This window comes from Mchenga conophoros, linkage group LG14, assembly GCF_057382185.1.
Source record: "Mchenga conophoros isolate Kocher_MC1m ecotype Shallow Benthic linkage group LG14, M_conophoros_male_GT1.1, whole genome shotgun sequence".
NCBI classification, from domain to species: Eukaryota; Metazoa; Chordata; class Actinopteri; order Cichliformes; family Cichlidae; genus Mchenga; species Mchenga conophoros.
In genome coordinates, this window is record NC_140539.1 from 27,969,859 (window position 1) to 27,989,901 (window position 20,043).

Below are 20,043 nucleotides of genomic sequence, written 5' to 3' on the forward strand. Positions count from 1 at the left end.
GGAAAGAGTTTTAAATGTGAAGAGATTCTGTTAAATTGGCCTGAACGTACAATATAAAAAGGCAGAAGGAAAGAAAAACTCATTTGCGCAAAACAGTGAGAAACAATCAGCATAAACCTTAGAAGATATGACATTTGGGTACAAGTGACAAAATTAAATCATGTACAACAATCCTATTACACATGTATGCCATTTGACAACCCTTAAGTCTACTGATATTTGAACCAGAATAATCCATGTTGTGCAGGTCCAGCCTATTTATTCATGCACAGATCGTGATTCTCTCAGGGTTGGGGAAATCAGCTTTTGCTTCAATACCGCTTTTGTCACATGCATACTTCCCTGCCCTCGCTAACTACACTATCTCCCTGCCTGTTCAAGCAAAACTTTATGCTAAGTAAATCATTTACATCTCCCAAGCAGCCTATCTACATTTTCCAATAAAACCCTAAATTGATGGATGTCATCTTAGTGCTCACAGGCAATAACTCCTGCTGCTTCGAAATAACAATATGTTTTCGCTTTATGAGGTCTAGACATGCTATTCTTTTTAATGACATCCCTAGGCCAGTACTGTTTACATTTATTGATATCTGTTTTTAGACTGGAGCAACTCTGCCTTCCTTAGTGGTTTTCTGTACAGAGCTAAGTTTGACTTACGCTGACAACAAAACTTTTCATTTGGTAAGTTTTGACCACAGAAAGAGGCTGTAAAAATATTTTGTTCATATTCTTTTCTGAGATGCATCCTGTTGATGTTTTTTTTTAAAAAGAGTGCAACTTAAAAAGCAAAACCTTAAAAGTAATTGATTTGGCAATTTTACATGTTATGGAAATTAAATTAAACTTTAAAACTATAACATATATTTGCCAAAGCAATTGGGCAAGTAGCTAAATTGCATATCAAGTGGAAGTAGTATAATCAATGAATATTCCTCATGTGGTTTCACATGCACATTGCTTGGGAGTCTTCCGTCATATTGGACATGATACACCCAGACGTTGTATGTGAAAAACATGTAGTCCCGATTGATTGGACAGTCATTTATAAAGAAGGCTATTCACGATAAACTTCCTTATGAATTCTTAGGTCCCTAGGAAACTGCCTAAATCAACTGATCTTTGCAGGGAAGACACCAACTTATGTGCAAACATTTGCTGTGCCTATAAAACTTGAAAAAATGCAAAGCAAATTAGAACTGAAGAACATTCCCTTTCAAAGTAATAGATGCACTTTAGCACTGCAAATGACATGTTTCAAACTTTTACTCTTAAAGCAAATGGTCTCCATTTCTAGTTTGTGTCACACTTTTAACAGTTTCGCTACCCCTCGGAGAGTACCTGCTAAATGTCTGTAGAGAAGACAGCATGTTCCACCTAAAGTACGAGTGAATGCAGCAACCTACTAGTGGCCAAATCAATTGCAAGAAGGTTTGGAAAACATTTTTCCCAAATGGCCAGTGATTGCCAAGAGGTCATTGCCAGGTCTAAAGTTTTGTGTGACTGGGGCTTCAGTGATCAATTTCCCAGCAACTACCAACAACCTCCAGAAAGCGCTCACTCAATGGACACAGAATAAACCCTCCAGACGTGTAGGGCTGCTGCGTTATCACTTGACTGTACATTGTCACTATAACTGTAGAAAGTCACGGACAAGTTAACATCACATGGTTGGCAGGTATGTGTCTGCAAAACTTCACATGACTTATACTGCATGTAAAGCTTGATACACAAGCTGAATTCTGTTTTTAATAAAATAATTTCACAGGTTTAAAAGTATACTTCTAGTTACTGTGCCAATCATCACCACCTTAAAGTAGAGCTAAGTTACAGGTAGCTAGCTAACCTTAGCCGTAATGCTTGCTAACAGTAGGCTACCGTTGCAAGAAATTACTGCATTTTCAGGACAACAGAGCAATGGAGGACGGTCTATTGCAGGCATGGATAATTCATTTTCCTAAGGGGTCACAGGACAAATTGGGACTGGACGAGTAACCTAACTTCAGTTCTGATCATTATTAATTTGGTCTTTTTTTTAAGCTTATTGGTATGGCCCTACACAACAGTCCCAGTTTATCATGTAGTCCCTTGGGGAAATTAATTGTGCACTCCTGGTCTAGTGTACCTGTAAACACTACGTTGGTTATGGGTTTCTAAATGCTGATGAAAACATATTTATTAAACAGCTTCTTTCATGAGCCGAGTCTGACATAAACACAGAATTTTCTCTCAAATTGTAAACAGTTTTAGTGATTTCAGCTCTGAAATTTTGAGATCAATGCCATTTTTCTTGTTGCACATAAAAACAGGACTGAATTAGACATAAGCTATTATCATGCATTATCAGCGAGCGCGTTAGCAGCTGATAACAATCAGGGTCAATCACATGAGCTCCTCTCATCTCTTTAAAAGCATTCCTCTCCCCATAGTGATGTATAATTTGGCAATGCCAGAGAGTTCAGAGGAGGTTCTCCCAAGAGGAAATTTATAATTTAAGGATGCGCAAGTGAAAAAAATGCAGCTAGCAAAATAAAGTGCCACAGGCGATGTTAAAATCCCAAATTTCCAACATGAACTAAATATGCAATTTGACATAATATAAACCAAATAATGGTGGACAACAAAAATGCAGTTTATTTTTTGTAGTTTAAATTTTTCACATTATTTAGGAACATTTAGTTAGATTTGGTTCTGTCTACAAGCAGCTAAGTCACTATTGCCAAACTGGAATGGAAGTGTTTGTGGCAGCACAAAGTGACAATTCCGGTAATGACCCTGTTTACGGCTCACAAATAATGATCCTGTGAACCCCTGTACCATCAGAAAATAAGACAGCAAAATTTTGTGGCACACACCCGGATGAAAACAGAGCCCAGAGTTCACAGGAAGGAAGGAAAAAGCATTTCCGTAAAGTGCACACAGCTACCGAGCAACTATTGAAATGACTGATAGCTCTCACAAGAGAGGGAGCAACACTGATCCTTACAAGGAAAAACAAAATCCTAATATGACTGATAGACAAGATGACAGACAGACTAAACTTCAGTTTCTGCACACACAGGTTCACACAGTGTGCTACAGTGTCCACATATTTTACTAGTTACTGCCTTGTCCAAAAACTAGATCATTAACACACTTAAAAATAAAGGCAAATTAAGCGCAAGAGAGGTGTTGAACCTTTTTGTAAACAGTAGCTCCCCACTAATGAGTACTGGCATGTCTTCTCCCTCTCTGAAGAATGCAAAACCAATTGAAACGGGTTTAGAGAGGGCATAAATTTCACAATGACCAATTAAATTCACAGTGTTTCAAAACTAGATGAGACCTGATTACACAAAAGAACATGAAATCAAATATTACTGAAGTGAGAAGCAGACTTTGTTGTTTCTTCACCTTGCTAAAGTATGGAGTTCTGGTTGTAAGCTACAAAGCCATCCACAAAGACAAAGGTCCTTCCTGATCAAGAACAGCCACTAAAATGTACGAATATGTGCCACTTTGCTATTCTACCTTTGAGCTGTCCCGTTGCCTCCATACATCTTCTTTTGTTTATCGAGTGGCATATAAAAGTATGTAAAATGAACACTATGTAGTGCATACTAAAACATATAAAGGCAAACATTACAACAAAAAGGCTACCTTTAGAATAAAGGGAATACATGATTGACGTCTTGCTCCCATAAAAACGACACCTAACGACCTCCACCGTATCCTCAATGATGAGTTTTGAAACCTCAGTATATGTCAATAAAAATGTGGGTTGACATCCATTAGGATAGTTTCCAGATTTTGCAAGGGTAGCTGTATATAAGCGGACGTGAAATATGACAGAAACCATAACGTTCAAGGGTTAATCCTATAGGTTCTCAATAAGTAAAGAGTTAAGCTATAACTTTAGAACAGTAAATGGCAAGCATGGATAGAAATTTGGGTTATTTGTTGTGGATTTGAATAAATGAAAGTTCTGCTTGTTAGTAATGGAAAAGGGAAACATTCAGTGGGTGTGCCCTCCCACAAATAGACTCCCACCCCCCCCAAAAAAACTTCATCACAAATTCAAAGCATTAAGACTGTGCACTTTGCATATATTTATATATGCAAATATAACAGCTCTTCCATTTTTGCCAGAATTTGTACACTGGTGGAACAAAGAAAAAAGTAGAGATGAAAGAATTAACTTGAGTGAAAATCTGACATGTGGAATCGGCTTATCTTGACAAATGAATAGCATTAATGAAGGTATGCAGCTTAGATCCATGTTCCTGTTTTTTTAAGCTCTGAAACTATTTTGTGCAATATAAGTTGCACTTTTAATAGGAAAGTTATAGAGGGTTTGGAAGCAGTAACACAAGAACAAAACAAACATCAACATATAATGATAAAGCAAAAACATGCATTCTGGCTCCATTAAAGCCCCGCAGTTCATTAAGGGAGTCTCAAGACGGTGTAGACCCCACTGGGAAAACAGAAAACAGCATACAGCCACATACTGAATGAAAAAAAATCATAAACTAAATAATCATTACAAGAATACAAAGAAACTGAAATCTAAATTAATGCAATTAAATTTCGTAAAATGTTTTGGAGGCTTTGGCTTCAACACGTTGGTCAGTTTGTTTGGTCCATTAAAACACAATCAGCAGTGTATATATTTAAAAAAAGATAATAATACTTCCATATATTTTGATAAGATCCCCAACATCACTAACTGAACTGAAGCCCCAAACCATGACCTGACTGGTGTACCTCTCTCCTGACCTCCATGTGTATACTTCATTTTTTAACCAAAGCATTCAAATTTGTATTCATCACTAAGACCTGTCTTATGGAGAGACACATCTTTGCTGGACTTTTTCCTATTTCTCAAGGACATGACTTTGAGATACTGCTCATCTCCTGTAGATTGTTTTTGTAGGCCTGACACCTCTTTTTCTTGTCCTATACTTGTCCAGTTTGTCCCATTTTTTTAAGAACACACCGCACACCATGTTGACATATGGCAAGTTTTCAGTTAATAGCTCTTAAGGAATCAACTTGTTGTTCCAAAAATACTATTTTCTGCCTGTCAAACTGTGTTATCCTTGACATTTTTCATAGATTCGACTAAAGAAACGGGTACAAATGAGTGTTTTTGTGACAGGCTGCTAGGGAGAAGGGCTTAAAGATACAATTTAAAAATGAGACTTTGATAAGTTGTTATGTGCAGACACAACACTGGTTCATCCTTTTAGTTAGGTGGCTTTTCTTAAGCTTAAATGAGTCATAGGTCAGTATTAGCAAAAAACAACAAAAAAAACTAAGTGGCATTTCTTTTTATTTTTCAGTTAATTGCTTTGATATTTTATCTTTATTTGACAGCCACTGCAGAGGTAGGGGAACTATGGAGTGAGCAACACAGCAGCATGACATCCAACATAGGTCCCTCATCTAGTAGAATAGTGCCAACAGTTTGCCAATAACAGAGATATTTAACTTATTTTTCCATTAATGCATTATTATTACATTTCAATGGCCTCGGTATAGTTTCATGTTTTCCTGCATATAGCCGACACCAACACCTCTGCACTCTTTCAAATGAACATGCATGTGGAGAGCAGCTATAATCCAGCACTGTCACAAAACAAGAGAAAACAGATACAAGGTATTTCTTTCTGTTAGTTGCATTTTTAAATGGGAGCCTAACATAACAGCGTATTTCCAGATGCTAATTAATCATCTCTTCTCAGCTTTATTTTGTTCCACCACGTGTTTGGTGAAAAAATTTGCTGTTTGCAGACAAAGACAAGTGGAAAATAAACTCCCCGGTGTCTCTTTCTTTCTCCCTCGCTCTCTGTCTCACAAGCAGCAGTCGTGCTCTTGTGTTTGGGCCACATAGTGTGCACTTTGGTGGGTGGATAGTAATACCCTAACTGAGTTCCCCACAAACTCTTCATCCGCTGCCCACTCTGCTATCAAATGCTGGCAAATATGCAGGGGAGGTAGAAGGTTGCCAGGTCCTATCATCTGGGAACCAGAGTGTGCATGTATATATGTGGGATTCTCTTAGGCCACATATTAGGCCTCTTGGATTTTATTGATTGGTGATGGTATATATACTCAAGTGCCTCAAGTACTGTATGACTGAAACAAGTACATACTGGGTCTTTGAGAACTTTAAGCTATGCTAAGATCATTTTATTTTAGGGAATATTTACCAAGAATAAAAAGTAACTAGATATGATAAGATGTTTTTTAGCACCACATACAGAATCTTTTTTGTTTAAAGCGAGTGTGCAACATGAATTTAATCAGGTTTTGCAGCGCAGCGATACTGATAAAGTATATTCAGTACAGTTGGTATGCAGACTAAGAAAGTCTTTATTTTTGAGGATGCTGTTGATGCGATCATTCGCACACAAAGAGAAATTAAAACTAATTGTGTGAAACAGCTTGAAGAACTTTTCAAACAACACAAATTCTATTTTCAATCGTTGGACATGGATTTGATTCTGAAATAGAAAAGCTCCCATGCGTTAAGCTCACCATCTGAGCTTCAGGGCAGCTGATGGCTTAATGGCTCGGGGTTAAATTTCCTTGTTAGCTACAAACAGACGGTTATTTGGAAGCCATTGGATCAAGCCCATATTTCCTTTCAAATACATTTACCTGTCATCTCAGCTGTAAACAATGTGACTTTGAGTTTCCCCTTTCCATTAGCTCTATTGCCTCCCATGTCTCGCCGCAGTGCAATGACTCAAGTATGAAAAGTAATCAATAGGCTTCTGGTTTGGGTGAATGAGTCTTAGTGCTTGGTTTGCACAGTCTTGATCGGCCTGACAATGACAGATTATAGTGCTGTATCTGAGAGTAATTAAGATGGGTCTATCGTCACGCTGATAATTCAAGAGCATGATGCCCCAGAGGCTGGCAACACCAACCTGTCAGACAACAACTCACTTCTGAGTAAACAGCATCCGAATTTCACCTTGAGCAGCACTCACTGTATGGATTCTGCAACGATGATTAGCTCTTACATTTTTATCCCTACTACAGACTTACTTTCATCAGGTTAAACCAAGTGTATCTGAATATATATATACATGCCTAATTATATTAAATTCAGATCACTTATTTAAAGGGGGCAGCCATCTATCCGTGCATCCATCCAAGTAGACTCTGGGGGCAACAGCCAGTCTGTCAAGGCTGGCTAATAATATGTATGATATTCCACCAAGTAAGCGATGTTAACCCAACCTACAACCCCAGAACAAATGTTTCTGTTTAGAGCTGCTTAATGTGTCCAGTCAAAGGATGTATCTCTTCAATCAAAGGAAATCTTTTAAAAACTAATACCCAGCAGCGATAGAGACTAGATCTGCATACCGACTTAAAAACAGCGGGGATACAGCTAGCCTTGCTTTGTCGAGAAATATCAAAATCTACTTACTATGTTCTGTATGGTTCACTATTTCATTGGCTAATTTCTTGAATACTTTAATCTAAAGTAACATCACCAGTTTGATTTTTATAGAGGCTTAAGCACCAAACTATGCCTTTGTGGGTGGTACTACCTCATTGGAGTCTAAAAATGTCGCCTTGCTCTCGTCAGTCCAGGGTTGATTTTTGGTCTGGATTACACAAACAACCTGCAATATGTTAATCAGTGAACTTTAAAGGTGTTGGCTGATGTGTTTTTCTAGCCTTTATGGAAAACTAAGGCTCCATATACATAAATAAGGCCAACAAATATTACAAATATTTATCACTGTCACCAAGTGCAATACAGCAACAATGTTCAATCAGCAAACAGACCATTAAAATCAAGTCAGCTACACATCGTCAACATCTAACGTATATCAGGGGTATATGTTAGATGTTTTTTCATCAGTTAAATGAATAAATCATTGAAAAAATACTGTTTTTCATGCTTTTCAAAAGAGATGATTTTTTGCTTTCTTCTGCTTTGTAAAATTTTATCGAATAGCTAAACCATTTTCAAAAACAGTTGGGAAAGCAGCATTAAATTTAAAAAGAGGCATAATTTTGGACTATATGTTCTCAGAATAAATCATATTCTGGGAATATGTCTGATTTCTTTAATACATGTTTGTTCTTTCCAGATGACATCACTGAGTAAATCAAATTAGGAAAGCTTTAAGGTGCAATGGTTGCAGTGTTAAAACAAAACTTAAAGTACTAAGGTATTCTAATGTTGTCCCAGTGTAAGGGAACAACATTTCATCAAGCTTGAATAAATTCATTCGGAGCGTGCCAACAAGAAAAGCAGGGACTGATTCCACAGGAGGGTGCAAGGCAAGAGCCATCCTTGTCTTAATATGTTACTGGATATGCACGAGCTGACAATCTTTGATTTTTCCAATTTCACTATATTCTCAGAATAAAGTGTGATAGCTGCAACAATTGTCTTTCTATTAGAAGAGTAGGATTTATTGATTAGTGAAATGTTTGCATTCTGCCGGCACTGAGGAATAGTTGTATTTTTGATTTTGTAAAGCAGCGCTGCATCACTCCCACTTGTATGCTGCTGTTTACACTGGACTCTGAGCACACACTGGTTATTTTATCAGGCTCAGATCCACCCAAACAAGCCACGAGAGGAGAAAGAAAGGAGCTGCTCCATTCCTGATGTCTGAAATGCAACTAAGCTCTGCCAGGGGAAGAGAAATTCCTGCCTTCAGACTTCTAAATAACCTGCCATCAAGCCACAGTGGGCAAAGTGGATAAAACCGGTCCAAGGAGGGGGGGTGGGCAATATTTCCAAATGTGGAAACGTAATGATAAACTGAATCCGGGTCATTTTTCTTAGCAGATCAAACAAAATCTCCTCTTTTATAAGTTAAATTGGAACCTTTTTCATTCTTATTCCAGCAGTGGATTAGAGGGAACTCGATAACTGAATTTATTGATTAGGGATGCAGTCTACTCTAAGAGAAAAAGTCCTTTCTCCTCCACATTCATCAACTGTTATTTAGTCCTAATGTTGTGAGTTATCATCTGTGCCATCCACCCTCGAGGTTCTCTCTTTGTTCAGTCCTTTTTGCCATGACTAATCTAAAGACAACACAATTTGTTAAAATATTATTTAAATAATTTGGGTTGCCCATAAGAAAAAGCATTGACGACCTGGATAATCATCAATAGGAAAATCCTTGCCTATTTTGATCCCCGTTTGGTTCAAGCAGTGCAATTTTTGATGGTTTAACACTGAAAAGAAATACATCATCTAATATTTTGTGAGAATCACAACTCAGATATTGAATATGACACATGGATGAGTGGACAAATTTTGCAGAATGGCCCTTTGGGTCCATCTGATCTGTGTAATTTCTGATAATGTGAAACGTCTCCCCAGAATCTGTCAAAATCCAGCAAGAGGACAAATGCAGGAGGACCCAGCTTAGCTTGGTGGGTGCAAAATGTGAAATGCCATGATGGCCAGTCGATTGCATGTCATGTTACAAACTCGTAATTTTTATAATGCTGCACAACCCTCAACCATACCGAGGTTAAGAGCGAGTTTCACCTCATTTTTGAGCTGTACAGCCCACAAAGTGACTGTTTTGGTTGGCTCTCACCTCTCAAAAGATCAACATTTGAGATCAAAACACAGACAGACACAGTCAGAGACTACCTGATGAACGTATTTGAGCATTTAGCAGCTAAAGAGCAACCAACAATGCAGCTATAAGAGAGGAACATTTGAGCGACAATAATTTTTTTAATAAAATAAAATCATGTTTATGCAGAAAAATAAAAAACTAAATGTCAACACAGTCCAATATCTTTTATCATGTTTCAGAGTTTTTGTAGAATTTGTTTCTCATGGCTATATACAGTAATAAGATTTCTCAGTATTTATTAATTTGAGCATTTGTAATTTATTTCATGTGGTCTTCCTATTCATTTGATATTAAACGTTTTTGCATCAGAGAGAGCCAAAAAAATGTGAATTTACATAAAATTACTGCCAAATCTTCAAATGTATATTCAACAAAGAGTGGCGTGCAGTTGCAACTGTACAACAACAAACCACCCCTCCTTGGCTACCCAAAGCCATGTGCAGTAGATGTTTAGCTATGACACGGTAGAATCGCTGTAATTGAATAAGCATCTCATTCAAGGTGAGAAGGATATATTAGAAAGCACAACAGCAACCAGTTAATGTCAAGTAGCGATCGCAGTAGATATTAGCATTGCCACTGTTTTAGATTGAATCATATTGCACTGCGGTAAATTCAGAGAAGGTTTAAAGGTGTCAAAGTGAATCTATTACACCGTTACTGGCATCTGTGAAGTTGTATTTGGCAAAATGAATAGTCATACTGACACCACCAACCCAAACCTAACTTTAGCAAGCAATCAATCGTGTTTTGTGGAGGTTTTTTCATTGTTTGTTTATTGTTTCTTTTTTATTACTTTAACGGTTATGGAGGGTTTCTACCCACTGGAGTTCTTCATTTCCAAAGTGCTGTGCTTTGACTGCTCCACGGCCTTAATGGTGGCTTGTAATTGCTCCATCACCCACACTAATGTGCACTCTATGCCCCTTTCAAAACAAAATCTTTGCATTTACTTTTTTTTTTGTCATTGTGGTCCTGATTGTCAGCGTCTAAGCATCGCAGCCAATAGAGTGAGGTCTCCCAGATCCAGGGAACAGAGAGAACAATGTCATATTCATAAGCAGAGACATCAGCACTCCTGCTCATTACCACAGCACTGTGAATGGAGGCTTCTGTCCCCACAATCATGAAAGAACCTGTCATCTGTCTGTTTCTCCTAATTGACTGTTTACTACATTTCAACACAGACAGACAGACACATTTTTGATCGGCCTCAGTTTGTCATTCAGTTGTACATAAATTCCTTACATAGAAGATCCACAGTTATTTTTTTTAATTTTTTTTGGTGGCAGGCTGGTTGGGGGTGTTGGTAATAATAACTACACAACTCAGTGTGATGTAGGTCTCCAGCACTACCTCCTGTGACCTTGACAAAACAACCTGATAGAGCATTTACTTAAAGGTTCTGCTATAAAGTGTATGGACAAAAACCTTCATGCCCAGCACCCAGGGAGATACTTTTAAAGAGACGTTGGAGTCTTTCAGAAATTGAAAGGAATATAAAGTCAAGGATAGAAAGAGATTTTCAATTTTTCCCAACACGGACCTCCATAACCACCTTCTTTCTCTGTGTATATTGGCTGGCTTACAACAACACCTGACGTGAAAGGACAAGTGTTGAAGTGAAATCTGCCCATTTGCCTTGAGCTACAAGGACCCTCTGCACGTAGATTCATTTTATAAGCTCAAAGAGAGTGTGAAGTTTGATCGCGAGTGCACATTCACACACTCTGCCTTGCAGAGACTAGATAGAGATGGCTTTAACTGCATTTGATTTACAGATGAGCCCCTGCAATCTTTGCATTTTCACACAGCATATACAGTAGGAAGATGCAGCCTGGAAGTGTGATGTCCTCAGTGAAGTAATAAAACTCCAGTCTATATGATTTTCATCGTTGCAGCTCCTACAAGTGGCTACATTTCTTACATGCATCACCTGCCATTTTTCTGCCAGCCGCTCGCTTTCCAACAGTAAGATTAGCTGCCACCGCATAAAGTAGTGCCATGCATTATCCAGCAATTAGAGTGAGGCTTATTAAGCAGAGTTTAATGTAAATTTAATGAGCAATAAATTCAATTTCTTTAAATAGAAGAGAATATTATTGTTACAAATGATGTACTGTGGTGATCTCACCGTACAGGCCATGAAATACTTTGCAAGCGGGCACATATCAATGAGCCATTAAGTGCCGTATTACATTTATCCCGAAACACTGTACTGTACTGTAAGTGCTATTTTATAGAGATAGTCAAAAGAAGGCCACTTCAGTTTGCTACATAAATGGCACTAATGAACTGGGAGCTGAAACAGTTACTCAATTAATCGATTTGTGGATTCGCACAAAATTAATCTGCATCTACTTTGGTAATAAAGTAATTGTTTGAGGCGATTTTTGAGAACTAATGCCAAGCTTCACTGGGGAATTTGAGGCTTTTCTTCGTCTTTTGTGAAACTAAACTGCACATCTTCAAGCCTTAGACTTTTAGTCAGCCAAATAATGCAGTTTGATCGGGTTACCTTGGGCTTTGGAAGACTCGTGGACTATTGATCTAGATACTCTGGCAGTCAGTCAGGTAGTACCTAAGTACAAATTTTAGCTTTTTATTAAGCCAGTTATTTGGTATTTGTAGTTACTTCACAGAATTATTTGCTAAATACAAAACCCTAAAAGGAAATAATGAGCTGGATTTATATACTACATATATATTCAAAAAAAGTAAATGCATATATGAATAACATTTTACTGTTGTCTAACTGCAATGGTAAAATGTTCAAAATTAGTAAAATGCAGGGAAACATTACACTGTGCAGGAAACAAGTTAAAAGAGGATATTTTTATTCATTTTTTGATATTTGATCCTGTAGGGCTCAACAAAAATATGCAAAGTCAAATATGAATGTACTTCTTCGAGGCCCCAGCTTGCACCACTGGCACACACTAGCGGAAAAAAGTGGGGAGCTCAACATTCGTATGATGACTGAAGAACTAAAACACTGCCACCCTCCAGAATCCGAAGAGACAAACAGAAATTGAGGGAAAAGCAGCACACCGTTAGCAGATTTCAGTAGGATCTGTTTCAAAGCCAAACCCCACCACAAGGAGCCACAGACAAACGTCTTCAATCACTCACTGGGTCACATGCCAACTGGCAACCGAGAGTACCGTAACAACTGTATGTTTCCTTTTGTTTCTCCCAGACCCTTTCCTTCAGCAGCGCGTTGAGGCTTCATGACAGCTCGTATTGATCCACTTCACCATCACTCAGTCCTGACGAATGACTTTAAACTGGCAATAAGTGGGATTATGCGACCTTCTGAAATTCAACCATCTGATCTGCTACAACAGGCCGAGCCCCAGGAGACGCAGGCAGAGAAATACTGCTAAACAGATACTTTGGTGAAATGCAAAGTCTGGGCATTTCATAACAGGATGCTGAGAAGCTCTTTAGCAATATCAGTGCTTCCCTTTTCACCTATCACTATGCACATTTTGTGCTAGGAAACATCAAGTTAGTGAAACTATTCTCGTCTCACTAGTTCAAATCCACACATTCTGGATCGTTTACAAAGAAAAATTTGAAAGCTGTAAAAAGCAAAGTTTCCCCACTGGGGTTGTTTCACATTCACGATGCATTATTTTATTCAACTGAGAGGTTAATTAAATTAATGTGACAAGGAGACGCCAGACAATGCTGTAAATGTCATTTAACCGCTATTCAACACAGACTATAATAAATTCAACAACTGTGAAATGAAAGTCTCACAAGCAGTGAACTGGAAAAAAACGCAATGTCTAAAACTTCCTTTGACTAGTAACCTCATTTTGGGAACACTCTTTACCACTCGGGCAAGCACAGGCATGCAGTGATTAGTTTCTGCAGACCTGTTGATGTGTGCTGCAGATGCCACTGTTGTACAATGTGCCTGCAATTTCTAAAAAAATAAATAAAATAAAATAAACTGCTAAAAAAGGGGGGGGGGGGGGTCGCTCAAGTAATCTTCAAGTGTAAACCTGTCACTGCAACTGTTGCTTGCCATTTTAACAACATGCACAGCACAACATGTCCATCCTACCTCTGGGAGGGATTTAAAGTGGCTCCAAGCTGACATTTTAACCGCTTCACATGCGTCACATTGTCAGCGGATACGTTTTCCAGGGGAAAAAAAACACTGACGCATGCAACTCTGATGCAAACGCGGTGGAATAACGGGGAAATGATGGGACTGAGCACTGCAATAGCCACGCACATTTAGTTAGCCCTGGTTCGTGCAGTTACGCTGTGAAAAAACAAGAGTAACAAAGACATAACAGATTTACATTTCCCAGCGTCACTCACTGAGGGGAAAAGTGAAGACTGCGGACCGGGAACACACACGGTCAGCAGCGGCTGCAGTTGTGCGGCCAGAGGACAATGTGCGAGACTAGAGCTGCAATGCGTGTTTTTCCTCCAAAGCGCACCTGAAGCCCAGACTTGGGAGATTTGTAGACACAGAGATGAGTTGGGACTGTGGAGGGTTATGCGGTATAAGCAAAGGATACGAGCGCACTCGATACGAGCGCACTCCAGCCGTGCTCTCTCTATCCTCTCTCTCAAGGCACAAGAGTCGACCACGTTTCAGTGAGCAATTGCCTTGTACTTGCCCTGGGTCAAAATACTGTACGACCACTTCACTCGATTATCTCTGGCGATACTTTATCTCCGCCTGTCCTAACTGTGCAGCGCTGAGAATACTTTTTTCTAGCAGTCCTATCTGTAGCTGTGCTGCAGTGAAAAACTCAGGACAGCACCCCTTTTAATCAGCGCTAAAATAAGCCCACACGATAAGCAGCCCAACAGTCTCGAGAAACGGCGTGAGTAATTTGGAGTCGACGGCACTATCGGAGAAATAGAAAGTGATGCTGAGATTTGGAGGGGAAGCTTGTGCGCATCTAGAGCGCAAACGCACCACAACTTCTCCCGGTACTCCTCGGGCTTTTGCTGTGGAAGGGCTATTTCTGCATTAGGTACGGACACACACGAGAAGCCCCACCAAAATAAAAACATACATACACCTACGAAAACACGTACCTTTCGGAAGAAACGCTGCTGAAATCACGAAAACAAAGAAAGAAATTGCGAGAGATCCGCTTCCCGTGATCGCCATGTTGGACACCTGCTTGAGACTGGCGGCGCTAAATCACCTAGAGACGGCCATGGGATGAAAATGTAGACACATGAGAGGCGGAGGGAGGGCTCAAGCAGGGAGCCCGCTATGATATTGGACTGCGTTGTGTTGCAATGACATGCAGGCCTATAAAACACTATAGGAATATTACAGTAATACCTGGAGACTTTACAGAAATGTAAAACAAACAGGGAATCACCCGAAAGCCCAGCAGGAATATTGAAAGAATATTACAGTAATTCCACGGGAAGTGTAAAAAACATGCAGGGAGGTGTGGTGATTTCACCACCGAGAACCACAGACACTTTATAGGAATATTATAGTAATTTTATTTTATGGTTATAGCTTTTTAGTTCATGTGAGTGAAACCAGCCTGTCCCCAGCTCGCTGCGCTTTGGCTTTATAGCTGACGCGCAAATAACTCTGAGGTAGAAGAAGCGTTTAGTTTCTTATTGTTACGCAGCAGTTAGTCCAATGAGAGTAATATTTGGTAATTGAATTGTGTATTCTTATATTTACGATGCGCATCAATAACCTAAAGGAGCAACACGTATACATGGGTTATAATGTATCCACAGGTTTTAACAGTTCGTCTGTGTTTGTGTGTGTGTTCAATAACACGTGTGTTAAAAGGACCGCAACAGCCTGTTTAATTAAAGGAATAATTAGTAAAGTTTGGTGAAACGCTGTTCTCAGAGGTTTTGCTTAATGCCTACTCAAAGAGCGCCCCCTTTTCTTTAACTTGTGTATTGCATCCTTTGGTTGTGGCAGTGGTGGCGTGCTCCTCGAAATGAGGAGAAAACATGTCAGAAATCACATCAGAGGTGATCATTTAAAAAATTTGAATGGAAATGTAATATTGCAGATTATTAATAAGTGTGACCACCTGAACCCTCTGTTGTTCTCCTGCTCTATACTTTTTTTCTTTTTTTATATCATACCTCCTAATGTTTCAAGTCCCTCAAGTTATTCTCACCTGAAACATGGTACATGTGGACGATCTTGTGGGAATCACAGCGCTACAGAGAACTGTGCATGACGACGTTGAATCTCATTTCCCTTTTTCATTGTGTCAAAACAGCACAAAGGCTGCTAATTGCACAATCTATTCTCTGAGACTGCGTGTCAGTCCTCATTCCATGGATGAGTAGATAGCATTTAGAACTTCACTCTAATGCTGCAGCCGTCCCTATCACTACAGATTGAATTCCACACATCAAATTTATTTCAGATGTTATTATCTGTGGCAGCTTGCCAGTTCTGCCTGCCACTCACACAATGTCTCCACAAGGTGTTTTCTCCTCACAGCACTGGCCAGGCTGCTTTACTTTCTGACAGCATAGTATTGGTGGGCACCAGTCTGCAAAGTGCACCTGGTTGAGGCATCCTCAATGAGTAAAAATTTCATATTTTTTACAGACCCCAGCCCCACCCATTGGTTATAATTTGATTTGCAGCATGCCTCATGGTCCTTTCCACTTCATGTGCACCACAATAACCCACACCTCCAACTTTTGTTTTCTCTCCCTTTCTGTCTCTTTTCCTGTCTCTGTGATTCACTCGACTACTGCATGGCATTTCCTTTGCTCACGAGAATAGATGGGGTTCCAGGGTCTCTCTAGGAAGAGAAGCCCAGCGTTTCTGTCTCCCCGAGCAGGATGAATAATAAATGGGAATGGATCAGATGACTGAACTGCTTGATCTGGATCCTCTGTAGTAATGGCTAACCATAGATTCTCCCTGCTATGTGTGTACGTTGGTATATGAGTGTGTGTGTGTGTGTGTGTGTGTGTGTGTATGAGTGTGTGTTGTGTGTGTTACAAGACAAACGGTCATGCACAAACTGTTAAGCAGTTTATTTTTGAGATCTTGGATGTGGGCCGAATAGTGGTGGAGCCATTTAATTGGGCCGCCATCAGCATTTTCTATTTAAATTAGTGGAGAAACTGGTAATAAAAGATTTTCACCCAGGCCTCTTTTTCAGTTAATGTTTGATTAGAAATGCAATGGTTTTAAATTAAGATTTCTTTTTCCCCCTGGTATGAAATCAATCAAATTAACGGAAATTGAATTATTTGAGATGGTAATCTATTTAGGCAAAACCATTCACCATGAAAATGTTTTCCTCCTGTTGTGAAAGGAGGAATAATTGAATCAGACCCTTGTAAGTGACCCTGAATGGCTGAGCCAGAACATGGTTTATTGAAATGAAATGTAGGTTTTCTTATGCTCAGGCCATATACGTGTATGTGAGCATTCACACGTATGTGTTTTCCTCACACCGTTAGCACATACTGTAGGGGACTCTACAGTTGTATGATGCGTAACGCAGCGGGCTAGAACACGGGAAGAGTAATGGACTGTAATCATGCTCGAGGAAATGCATGTTTGCAAGACTCTCTTCTGACCTATTATTCACCCAAAATTCACATTTGCATGTCTTTAAACTTATTTTAGCACAACAGCATTTATAACCGAGGACAGGATTAGTGCAAATTTTAATTTCTTTCTTTTTTTTTATCCCCCCATAGCAAATTATTACAGGAAATGATACTCCAAATATATCAGGTCATCAATTCTTTATGCCTTTGAGGGATGAAACATGTGCGCTCAATTGGTTTCCTGTCTGGTTTTTTGTCACGCTAATATACACGTAACCACCTGTAAGTCATCCTTGCTACAGGTAAATGTCAAAGGCAAGACCAGATTGAACTGTGATGCAATTACTTCCATTAATAATGAATCCTTTGAATGTAATTTGTGCTTTTTTTGCTTTTTTACAGTAAACAAAAACACCACCACCCTATTCCATACATTTGTTTCTTCGAGGCGCCTGAATTCATCTTTCATTCAAACCTCCGTAGCTGAATATGAACTGCATGCAGTAACGACCGTCATCATTCTCCCATATAGAAAACTGGTAAACTGTTACACACATGCTACACATGTTATCAGCCGGTGCATGCACTGCCTGATAAAGGCAATTTTGCATCCACAGACATACAGCAGGTGATTGTAATAAATCATGAGTCACGTGGTACCTTGCAGAGGCTTAATGGTAATAAATTTGTCAGGATATAGTGTATGTCAAGTTGGCTGGGTAGGCCCGAGTTTGCCTCTCTTGTCTCTATATATGTGTAGAAGAGAAATATTGTTTCATTCGTCTCATTTATATAAGTCTGAACTCTGAAAGACTGCAGGGGCTTGCACACTGCACTTGTTTGGCTACTTCAACCTTTTTGGAGCTTGAAATGATCTCTTATTGCTTTATTCTCTATTTGTTTTGCCAGATATTGTCTATTTAATACGACATATTACACATACCTTACTTTTGCTACCTTCCTTACTCTTGTCCCAAATATCGTTTAGACAGTAAATTATGAATCTGTACATTACGTTTTCATATCATTTAGGTCGATTTCTCCAAGCTCGCGTACATTTTCCAAGGAGACTTGCAGCATCTGTTGCTTTAATTTAATTCAGCAGAACAAGATTTAGTTGAAATTTTCCATATTACTAACGTCCTAACAGTTTCAAGTTCTTTTAAACCTGCTCACTTGTTTCCACAAAACTGAAGCCATGGTGTTACAGCTGACTGCATCTGGATCTTTTCAAAACAATATGTCATCTTTTTTTCTTTATTTAAAAAAAAATCTGAGCTAATAAACCTTTCTATGCACCCCCTGGTTACTGCAGAAGGATCCCCTCTGGTAAAAAGCACCCCTGGCTGAAAAACTGCCTAAGGGCCCTAATAAATGTTATATCCTACAAGCTGTTGAAAGTCATTTCCTTGTAAATTGGATTGAAGACATTTAAACTGTTTATTTATCCCTGGCATAGAACATTATCCTACAATCATTTTATCATGATTATTGGTAGTAGACAGGCTCATAATCACAAAAAGAAGCAACTCAATGGGGATTGCTTTTGTGCAACAATTACAACACAGATGCTAGCCGTAGAGAGCGTTGTTTTCAAACAACTACAAATAATATATGTGAATAACAGGGGAAAAACAGAGCAAAGCTCTTTGGTTTCATGATGTATTGCTAGTTGCGCTTTACTGGAATTATTAGCACAGCTAGAGCACTTGGCTGAAAATACCCACATACAGTAGACTGAACAGAGTAATGCAGATTGAGGCTCATTAGCATCAAACTGTCTATTTCTGCCGGGAGCCAAACGGCTTGTGGCTACCTGCTGTTAATGAAGAATATCATGCCTCTAATTTTCCACATCTAAATCAAAGTCAAACTGATTATACAATGCAAGTGATTACATCACATTAACACAGATGTATAGGTGCATTTTTAGCCATCAGAAACCACATGAAATTTGGTCATTACAGCAAAACCAAGGAAATTTAAATGTTTACAAAACAGACTACGCTGTACTTAATTGTATAAATAGATTAACGTTTTACCAGGCTCAGGCAGTCAGTTGGAGGACATTACTTCATTTCCTCTAAATAGCATGAGGATTAGGACACATTCACATATTAGTTAGTAACAAAAATCCCCCAAACTAAGCTTGTATCTCCAGTAATCCAGATCAGTGATTTCATGCATATGCTCAATTATAGCGTGGCGGCATCGACATTTGGAGAAACTACAGCAAACATAGGTTCAAGTCTGTGCTACTATCCTATAGCACCCAAAGGTAAACTTAAAGTTCATTATATGCTCTATCCAAAGCCAATCAAGTCAGTATTTTCCCCAGCCCTGTGCTACAGTTCCAGTCACTACAGTGCAAAATACACACTAAAGACCAACTAAAGAGCAAGAATCAGACCTCCGAAAATCCAATAAAATGCTTTAACCTTGACAGAGCATGCAGCAATCATCTGTAATCCTATTGGATACACAAATTAGATTTTAAGACTATGCTTTCACACATCAAAATAATTTCATTTTTCAATTACTGAAATCAAAGAGACAATAATATGGCTTAGAAACATCCAAACACTTCTTAAATTGCAAATGATTTGAAGAAAGGCAAAGGTTATTATCTTGTAACCTCTCTCTGCAGAAGAAGAAATTCTCCAGAGTCCAACCCTTGACTCAGCTTAAAACAGCAGACCATTAGTTTAAAAAAAAAAAGGACACTTTTTTCAGTTGAAAGAACATATCTTTGTTTTTATTTCTTGTTTATATAGCTACAAAAGGATTTCAGGTGGATTTAAGAAGGGAGATCCCATCGATTACGTTATCTGCTCCGCTGGCAATTTGGATTTCACCGACTGCTGTTGAAGAAATA

At 38.9% G+C, this 20,043-nt stretch overlaps 1 protein-coding gene across 5 annotated transcripts in view; it reads right to left on the minus strand.

Annotated features, from left to right (window-relative positions):
* cadm1b (cell adhesion molecule 1b) overlaps window positions 1–14,819 on the minus strand; it is a 165,155-nt gene extending 150,336 nt beyond the window's left edge. For 4 of the 5 annotated variants that reach the window (XR_014888190.1, XM_085243726.1, XM_085243723.1 and 1 more), the window contains exon 1: window positions 14,691–14,819. Coding sequence is in view for 4 of the 5 variants with exons in the window: in XM_085243726.1 (XP_085099852.1) it covers window positions 14,691–14,766 (76 nt within the window). In the remaining variant the exon portion in view is untranslated. The remainder of the gene's footprint in view (window positions 1–14,690) is intronic. The other variant, XM_085243724.1, reaches the window with a different exon arrangement.
* Between the last annotated feature and the right edge of the window lie 5,224 nt (window positions 14,820–20,043).